General features: G+C 45.9%; 1 protein-coding gene across 2 annotated transcripts in view; it reads left to right on the top strand.

Moving 5' to 3' along the window:
* Positions 1 to 3,288: 3,288 nt before the first annotated feature.
* The window catches only part of HOOK2 (hook microtubule tethering protein 2), a 29,482-nt gene continuing 22,893 nt past the window's right edge, over positions 3,289 to 9,877 (top strand). For both annotated transcript variants that reach the window (XM_084838565.1, XM_084838566.1), the window contains exons 1-2: positions 3,289 to 3,351; positions 8,181 to 8,266. In XM_084838565.1, coding sequence (XP_084694691.1) covers positions 3,304 to 3,351; positions 8,181 to 8,266 — 134 coding nt within the window. In that variant the 5' untranslated portion in view covers positions 3,289 to 3,303. The remainder of the gene's footprint in view (positions 3,352 to 8,180; positions 8,267 to 9,877) is intronic.

Here is a 9,877-nt window from a genome sequence, read left to right as displayed (position 1 = left end):
TAAGCGTGCAGAGGGTAGGTGGGAGTGTGTAGGAATGTATTAAAGCATGTGGGAAGGTGGATCAATAGACCATATAAAGCATTTACAGTGTGTTTAGCACATAGTGTGTGTTTGACTGAAAAGAGTGTTGATTATATGTTTTGCTTATATTGTGCAAATGTGCAGAAAGTGCATCTCAAGCAATCGATTTGGAATGCAGAAGGTATTTTCTTGAACAGCATATGGAAAAGTATATCTGAGTTGGTATAGCATGCTATAAAACATTTGCAGATAGAGAGCTGTTATAAAACATGTGTGTTTACTTGGTCTATGAAGAAGGGTCTGATCAAAATTGTGGGCACAAGTGAGCATGGACAGAGGGCATGTCAGAGTATTTGAGAAGGGGCAGTAATAATATGATTTCATGCCAGCTCGTAAATATCTGTATTCACCTGGTTGCTTGTGGTAAGAAGGGTTTCCAGGCAACCAATGAGGGATGTTTATAGAAGTTGTTACTTTTACACCACAAATCACTAATACAAGTAAGTTTAGACAGGTGGGCTAGTAAAAAATGTTATGGAGTAATAATTCTTGTAGTCTTATTTGCAAGGCAGAATAAGGCAAGCTGTGCAGTTTCACCTCCCCTGCCTACTAGGAAATCCCTGCCAGAAAGTCCCACTCTAGACACTCCATTTGTGGATCTGGGCAAGTTTCCCTGTCAACATAAAGCCTTAAAGGGTGCCAGGACTTGCCTGAACAGTAAGGAGTATTACAAAGTGGTTAGGCAAGGGAGAGGCAGGGTGGGGGTTGTGTGTATAGAACTGGCAGCTTAAAAAAAAAATAGCCCAAAGAAATATGCCATATAAAAACAAATAGGGACTAGCCATTAAAAAAAAAGCTGGTCAGGTGGCAACGCTGTTAGGATTGAAGGCTGCCAGCAAAGCTGATGGAAGTGCAAGGAACAGGGCAGAGGAATGGAATCAAGGGGCTGCTGTGGGGAGATAGGCACCTTATAATTTATGAAACATTTTCTGGGGGCATTCAAAGTGCTTCACCCCCCCCCCATTTTTATAATCATCCTTATGTTGTATGGGAGGCTTAGAGAATAGTGGCTTGCCTAAGTAAGTTGTAGTTGAGATGGGATCTGAATGAGGGATTCTTTAGTTCACCGATCACACTCCTAGCCACTCCACCACACCAACTGTCAGAGAGGAGGTGGGATAGTGGGATTGCTGTTGTTGGTTAGAACTGAAGGCCATCCCAAACCAGGAGAAGCACGAGAAGAACAAACCCAATCCATTTTCCTTTGTCACAGCCTTGGAACAAACTTGGTGAAGAACTGACCTTCTGCTAGCACTATATGGGTTAATACTAGTCTGTCCCAGGAAGGGAAGCAGGGAGCAGACAGTGTCTGAGTTGCTACTGAGTCACATAGGCCGATAACACGTTTCCACCTAAGGCAGCCAAAATAACCCGGCTGGGAACTTTCCCACATGGAGTTTGTTTTCCATCTCAGCGGTTGCATGGGTCAGGGGATGTGAGAGAATAAAACACAAGGCTCTCTTGTAGAGGTGTACATTTGCCAAATGCTGCTAAACAACCAGTGTGGCACAACAGACAGACTGTTGGGCTTGGGTGTGAGAAACACAAGTTCAAATCACTGCTTAGCTGTGGAACACACTGGGTGGCCTTGGACAAGTCCCTATCTTGAGAGTAAAACACTACTCTGCATCCCTTAGAGAAAATCTGATATACACATGTAACAAATAAATATATTACACATCGGAGACCATAGGCTTCCCTTGCATGAGAACATTTTTTTAAATATGCCCCAAATCTAGCACTAACCTAAAGGTACTCAAGGCTGGTGGCTGGCAAGTCTGCTATTATTTGGTTTATAGCACATTTTGGGGTTCGTGCAGTCCAATCCTATGCAGAAATAAGTCCAATTAAGTTCAATGGGTCTTACCCTCAAAAAAGTGTGCATAAGATTGCAGTCTTTATTGTCCCAATACCCCTCTACTATGGATTGAGACTGAGATCAGCAAAAGAGCTTGAATAACAGGAGACTGTGATTGAGAGAAGTTTTCAAAACAAAACTACAGAGCTGAGAATAGGTTTTAGAACCCCAGTTAAATGCTGCTGAGCAAAATCATAGGGCCCAGCGAGGGTTAAAAAGCAAGGTGTGGTGAGAAGGATAGTGAATAAAGGCTATAAATTACTACTAGTCATGATGGCTATATATTGCCTCCAGTATCAGAGGCTGTATGCCTCGCACACCAGTTGCTGGGGGACATAAGCAGGAGGGTGCTATTACACTCATGCCCTATTTCTGAGCTTCCCACAGGCATCTGGCCACTGTGTGAACAGAATGCTGGACTAAACAGGCCTTTGGTCTGATCCATGAAGGCTCTTCTTCTGTTCTTAAAGGGTAACGTGTGACTATTTGGGTTCTTTGCCTTCTAGGATGTAATAGCCTTGATTCAGCCTCAGCAACTGGGATATGGAATAAGCGACGCTCTTCTGCCTTCTTACTGACCGTATAAAATGAAACACTGGCAGTAGGCGTGGAAATCATTCCTTGGAATCATAGACACGTATATATACAAGCATGGATAACACAGGCATCGCCCATGTCAAGCAAGGTTAACGTTTCCTCCAGGAACTTCAAATGAAGGCACGTTGCTGTCCCCTGGCGGGGGCTCGCGCTCCAACAGCACTCGGGACTTGCTCCCCCCCAGCGCCCTCTTTAGAGATCCTTCCTTTGCTTCCAACTCGATTGCAATATACTTGCCCCGTTGAGAAACAAGTACTGTTAAAAAATATAATGGTACAAACTGTTCTGGTTATCTGTTGCGCCCTGATGCGGAAGGCACAACAGCCCAGGAAATGGGAGAATCCCAAGGATTTGTTTTCAATGTTACCACTGGAATAAAGTGTGCCTCTGAGCATATGCAGAGTGGATTTGCACTGAATGGACTCCCCCCCCCCCGGTCCCCAGCACGTCGGATTAAGAAACGGGCGGCTGGCAAGTTTCCCAGTGAGCTTGAGCACCCGCCCCTCGCTTTTTAGCAATTAAACGCGGAGCACAAAACCCACCCACGAGGGATCTCCGCCGCCATATACAGTCATAAAAGCTTGCCTGGCGCCGTCCCGTCCTAGAGCGTCTCCAGCGCGGGCGGGGCTTTTCCGTCCCTCCGCCCCAAGGCGCCAACGGCGGAGGGGGAGGCGTCGGCGTCACGCAGGAGCGCGAGGGCCGCTCTAGGCCGGCGGGGGGCGTGGCGCTCGGAGCGCCGCCGCCGCCGCTTCAGTGGTGGAGGAGCCATGAGCGAGACGGGCCCGCGCGAGCGCTGCGGGGCGCTTCTCACTTGGGTAAGCCGCAGGCGGGGCGCGGGAGGCGGGCGTGGCGACGGCTGCCTTAGCGGGGGAGCCCCAGCGGCGCGCTGCAGCAGCCGCCCGCTGCCCCTTTGCCGCCTTTCCGCGCTGCCACGAAGCCGTCGCAGGGAGCCGCCGCCTTCCCAAGCGCGTCTTCTACAGGTGCCCGCTGGGGTCTGAACCCGCCGCTGCCCCCGCCCCTTGGGTAACTCTCTCCTGGGAGGCGACGCTGCGCAAGACCACGCAGCTTTTTAATTCTGGATTCGTGTGTGGCCCCCCTCACTTCTACCCCTGCTACATGTCCACGGACGTGGTTTACAGCCCTGCGCCTCTCGCGAACAGGCACCGAAGGAGGAGGGAGGGCGGCTTTCACCTTGGAGACGCCTTCCATAACCACCTGATTTATGAGCGCACGCCCAAAATTGTTGCAAAACAATGCAAAATTGTTGGTTACAGTATGCATAATTATTAAACTGCCCCCGGCGTCTCAGCGCCTTGGAATTCCTCCCACGAAGGTCTTGAACCCGCTCTCTTTCTCTCTCTCTCAAAAAAAAAGCAAAGGTAGCCGTGTTGAGCATAAGTAAAATTCCAAAGTCCATGTTACTGTAATACCTTTCGCCCTGGTTGCTGTGACCCTATACTGCTCTCTCAACTCCCAAAGCCTCTTAAAGGTCTCCCGATGCTACCAGGTCTGCAAGAAAGCTTCGGGCTGTTTTTGTAGGCTGGGCTTGGCACATCGTGACTCTGCATTGACGACCACTCTTCCTGGTTCTGTTCCCCCACACGCATGCAGGCTCTCACACCTTAAACTTGATCTTTCTTTCATGTATATCTAAGAGGATCCCTATTGCCTACTGTGAAGTAATTCATATTCTTTGTAATTCATCTTTCTTCCCCCCACCCCCAAAATGTTCACCCACCTGCTTTGCTGTGCCCAGTACAAATATTAATGGTCCACTGAATTGCATCTTACAGAACAGTCCATATTTGTTATATGTAGTAGTACAATGGGGGAGGGATCTAGTTCAGGTGCTTAAAATATGCAGGATTAATGCATTAGTACAAGGCATATAAAGTTGTACTTCATCAGAAAAAGAGGCCTGTATTCTTTTAACTCCCCCCCCCCACATATTATCCATTATATCTGTGATTAGCTGAATTGGTCGGGTTAAAATATCCCAGCGGATACAATTAGATTATTAGATATATGTTTTTCAGTGACTAGACTGGGGCCTAGTACCAGGCTTGGACCATTTCATACCAGTCCTGAAACAAGAGCAGAAATACATTTTGCATTTATTTGTTTTTTCTTTAATGCTTCAGAGTTAATGCTGTGGATTCTAGTAAGAGTGATAATTAAAAGGTGGATATTTTGATATAAAGGCTTGTTTTTAACCTATCAGTCATCATCATCATGGCGATCACTCATGACCGAGTAAGATTCTCTTCCAGAGACAGAGTCTTAGCAGTGGGTCTGCAGGTGGCTGTGAAGGCCGATTCTGGATCCACACAGCCTCCCACAGTGAGGACATAGGTTTCCAGGTGGAAGGTGGTCACGATGAGGGTTTGCTTGACCTGCTTTCCGCTGAGCTCATTTCTTCCTTTCACTCTGTACTCGTGCTTCTTCAAAGTCCGTAGCACCTTTAATATAGGCTGACCTCCAGTTGGAAAGCTCATGGGTTGGAGCTTCCCAGTTCTCAATGCTTATGTTACATTTTTTTTTAGATCTGAAGATGCTAACATTACCTACCGGTGGTGGGTACTCCTTCCAGACTATCAGTCTTAGTAGTAAAATGCTTTTTAACAATGGTCTTAGTACAGTTCTTCAATCTTCATTCTGTAAACAAACCTCCCACTCCCCACGTACACCTGCCAGCACAGGTCCCCAAAGACATACAACGCTGTCCAGTGTTTAAGAATAAAATGAAGTAATCAGTTTTTATTGTGTCAGATGGCATGGCCTTGGTTATCTGTTGCTGAATATCTCCCTACTTAAAAATAAGCTAACAGCACAATCCTATAAGTGTCTACTCAGAAGTAAACTCCATTGAGTTCAGTGGTACTTACTCCCATTGAACTCAGTCCAGGTGTGTATAGGATTGCAGCTTAAATTGGTCTTTGGATCTTACCCATGTTACGACCATTTAGCAGTCCTTGAGAATAGCTTTTGTTTAAAGTTCTTATTTGCCCATTAACTTAATCAAATGTTTTTATTAGAGGATTCAGAGGAATTTCTAACAAGTGTCTTTGCCTCTGTGCTGTAGGCATGATAGAGAACCTTTTGCACTCTGATAGTGAGGAATAAGTGGACTTTGCCCATTTGTTCAGTACACCAGGACAAAAAAATCATCACCTTGCTGAAGGAAAACTGTTTCTTTAATGCTGTTTCTCACATAAATGGAGTCAATAGGACAATTCCTTAAAGTTTATTTGTGCTGTGATCTGGATTGTCACATTTTAAGTGTGATGTTTACATATAATACATACTGGTTTTGCTGGAAAAATGATCAAGTTGAACACACACCCCATGCTAGGCTTTTTAAGAACGACTGCCCTGCATGATTGCCCTCTGTTTTTTTTTTACCACTAATAAGCCTTGGTGAGTGGTGCTTGTTTTTCTGCTAATACTCTTCTTTTCTCCTTCCCCCTAGCCCAATGTGTGTTGTTGGCTAAAGATGCCAACTGTTCCTCTGCTCAGCCCAGGGCAGAAAATACTGGAATTATTGTTCCTAGATTCACTATGCAATGGCTATGTTAGGAGGAAGGATTTTGGTATGAGCAGCTTTTCCTCCCACTGCAGCAATAGGCTGCGCATGACAAATTTGGCTCTCCTGAAAGTGTGTATTAAAGATTCAGGAGTCCTCTTCCACACTGACTCTAGCAACCCTAACAGAGTTTGTCCTCAGTAACCCTGTGGCTGAGCCCACAAATGCTGTTGGAAGCTCCCTGCTGGTAGAAAAGGACCTCTCCTATGGTCCTTTTCTGCTTGGATAGCCAGGAAACTGAATTGCAAGGTGACAGGTGGGACTTCCAGACTCAGAGTGGAATTGTCACCAGGTTCATGCCTACAAAGAGAACTGGACATCTGTCAGCCTTGCATGAGAAGGCTGGAAGTGGTAGCCAAGCTAGTTCTGAGGGGAAGATGGCTGTCCATATGCTGTGCCATTATTAGGCAGATTAGCCTGGGTTCCCAGAGAGTTCACTTTTTACATGGCAAGAGCTGCTAAGACTGCTCTTAATTGGAGTGACCTTTCTACTCATAGGCATGCTGAGGTCAGATGTCAGAATCTTGAGATTGTAGAAGACCAGTTCGTGTTTATGGGATGCAGTGCCTCATCAAAAAGGTTGAAACTTCCCCTCATAGTCTATTGAGAGGAGAAATGGTTGAAGGAAGCAAAGAAGGAACAGCACATATTCTTTCCTAAAATACAGGCTTGGTTTAGACTAGTAGTTCCCAATCTGGGGTCTCCAGATGTTGTGGAACTATAATGTCCATTAGCACTGACTATTAACCATGCTGGCTGGAGGTGATGGGACTTGTAGTCCAACATTTAGGGACCCACCCTTAAGAACCACTGTGTTTGATTCCAGGGAATAAGAGAGCTTATTAATATCTGACTCTAGCTTGAATGAGAGTTCTGTGCAACTTGAAAGACATCACTAATAGGAAGGAATTAATCCAGTGAAAGATACTTCCATTTACCTATTTACACTGCAAACTCTGAGAGTTAGGAGGTCAGCTCATGAAATTATGAGCAGGTACCCAACAATCCAAAGGGGAGTAGGGTTTTCTCCCCATAGACAATTTGTGGAAATCATTGGATGTGATGATCAAAGAGGGACATCATGAAAACCAGTCCTACCTAGAGCAAATATTTATTATCAAAGTGGATAAGAGAAATATCTGGCCTAGTGCTGTAACCAGAAAAACCCAAACCCTACAAATTGGACTAGATAGTGCAAATTGGGGAAGCTTGCTTGTTTGTTTTAGCATTCTTTTTGGTTTTGTTATGAAGAACTTTAATATTTTGTTTAAGCATTTTGGAAGTGATTGAGGAAGTCATGGGCAAACAAGCAGGGGATGCTGTGCATGTAATGCAGGAGTGACCAAGATCACTCCCAGGCTAGACTTGTGCAGTGCTAAGGAACAAGAAGGGTCCAGTTTTCAAACTCCACACTTGGCATTCCTCCTTGGTCCCAAATCTCGTAGGTGTAAATCCTGTAGTTGTTCTCTAGGCATCTTCTTCCTTTGAGAAGAGGTGGCTACTGAGACTTTTGTGCCATTATACTCAAAGAAGTCCTGGCTGTGAGCGTGACAGCTGGGCTGCCTCTGCTTAGTGATTCACTGTGCATGTGAGTGCCATGCACGTGGGAGTACTCGTGTTGAGCTCATTGTGTGTGGGGGTGGGGGGTTGGCACTGTTATCTTTCTGCAAATTTATCTATTGGTGTAGAACCCTAAATTCTGTTAACTGTCTTGAGAAATTATAGAGATCTTGGAAGCTAATCACTGGTCTTTAATCTCATCTAACTCTGCATAGGATTGTCAGTTGAGTTGGACAGGATTACATTTCATGTAACTCCATAGTTCTCATACATATATGCCCATCACATGAGGGTTCTCCAGAAAAAGCTGTGTATCTTTTCTGGGATCAATGTTACCACCAACCATCCTGACAGTTTTCATATGTGTCTCTGTAGGATGCCATGTAGGCCAGTGTTGTTCCTGTTTTGGAATGGGCTTCCCCTTTTCCCAGCTGGAGGAATTCATTCTCTCTCTCTCTCTTTCTGAGCAGAGCACTTAACAACTTGATTTGCTTCTTCCAGATGCAAACATTTCACGTTCCATCTCCATGTGCCAAGGAGGAGGATCTGGCCAGTGGGATTACGATTGCTCAGGTGCTGCACAAGATGTAAGTGTTATGGGACTCTAGCAGGAAGGTACAAGTATCTAAATGGGTTCTCTTGAAGCTAATCATGAGACAGCCTAACAGGAAATCCCTGTCCTCCCCCCCCCCCCGTGTATCCTCTCTCCTCCCCAGCCCTGATTTGCAAGTTGACAACTTGGTTGTTTGTTGCCAGATATTAGATTTATTATTATTTTACTAACATATTACATGATGTGCTCTAGTTAGAGCCACGGACAACCTTGCACACGTTCTAACAAGACTCACACATGCACTTATAAGGGATCTTTAGACATTGGCAATAGAGTGTCTATGGCTAAGAAGGCGAGTCCCACCCAAAGAGGTTCACACTCAGACACTGTTGGAGAGGATGATGCCACAATGGCACATTTATTGAAGGGGACGGCAGAGGATAACATGGCTAGATAGCATCACCAATGCAATGAATATGAACTTGAGCACACTCTGGGAGAGAGCGCAGGACAGGAAGGCCTGGCGTGCTATGGTCTATGGGGTCACGAAGAGTCAGACATGACTTAACGACTGAACAACAACAACAACAACAACAAAGATTCAAATGCACACGCTAGTTTTGGAGGAATTAGCTGAGCAAATGGATTTAACACTTAGGATCAATTGGGAATGCTCCAGCCTTCACCAAGTAATGTTTTGGTGGGGAAATTAGCTGCATTCTTGCTGAAGCTGAGCTCCAGGCCTAGAAGTAGTTTTCAAGATTGTGGGAAGGAGTCTTCCCGAGGCTTGAAGCATGCACGCGCACAGAGAGAGAGAGAGAGAGAGAGAGAAGGGAAAGAGGGGGTGGAGGCTACAATTTGTAGTAAGACCTTCTAAAGCCTTGCCTTGGTCTGAAGCCCTTTCCTGCAGATCTGAACTAGTGTGCATTTCGATTCCTGGTCTCAGGTGGAGAGGAAGGAGAGCAGAGAGCCTTCGCTAGGGAAGACAAATCCCCCACTGTTGGCACCTTGCTCTGGCAACCAAGGAGCTTAGCGATTTGAGTGATTTCAGCGTGGAGCCTTTCCTCTGGGAGGAGCGACTCTGAGTGATTTCAGCAGCAGTGTGGCACCATACCCCTGCTGGGGTGAGGCACCTAGTGATTTCAGCAGCATAGCCCCCACCTCTGGGAAGAGGGGGACTGGGGACTGGCCCAACCTGAGGCTTCTTATACAGTTCAGAGAAAGGCAGCGACATCACAGCTCTGATGATCCAGGCACTGCAAATGGTGCTGCTTGCTGTGGGAGAAAGACTGAGTCGGGCCTTCCTTCCATCCCGTATAACAAAAGAGCCTGCTTGAGGATGATGGCTGTACTTGCCAAAAACAACAGTCCTACTTTCTATCTCTTAATCACTTAACAAAAGATGGCCTTGCATCTTAATGACTGTCTTACAGGCAGGTGTCAAGGCTGGAGTTCAACAATGGAAGCATATTGCAGGTGGTTGACTAGGTAACCTACCAGATATCACTCTTGCTATCCAGCACATTCATGTTTTGCTGATTTTTGACCCCCGCTCCACCTTTGCCTTTGGGGAATGCATTTTAAGAAGTCCCGTAGAAACTGAATTGCTTGATCTAGTCTTGCATGTTGCTCTCAACCCCATTCC

The sequence above is a fragment of the Heloderma suspectum genome, chromosome 2 (assembly GCF_057233095.1).
Source record: "Heloderma suspectum isolate Gila_16-S chromosome 2, 16-S_ref, whole genome shotgun sequence".
In the NCBI taxonomy this organism is placed as follows: domain Eukaryota; kingdom Metazoa; phylum Chordata; class Lepidosauria; order Squamata; family Helodermatidae; genus Heloderma; species Heloderma suspectum.
This window is presented reverse-complemented; position numbering and strand designations above follow the sequence as displayed.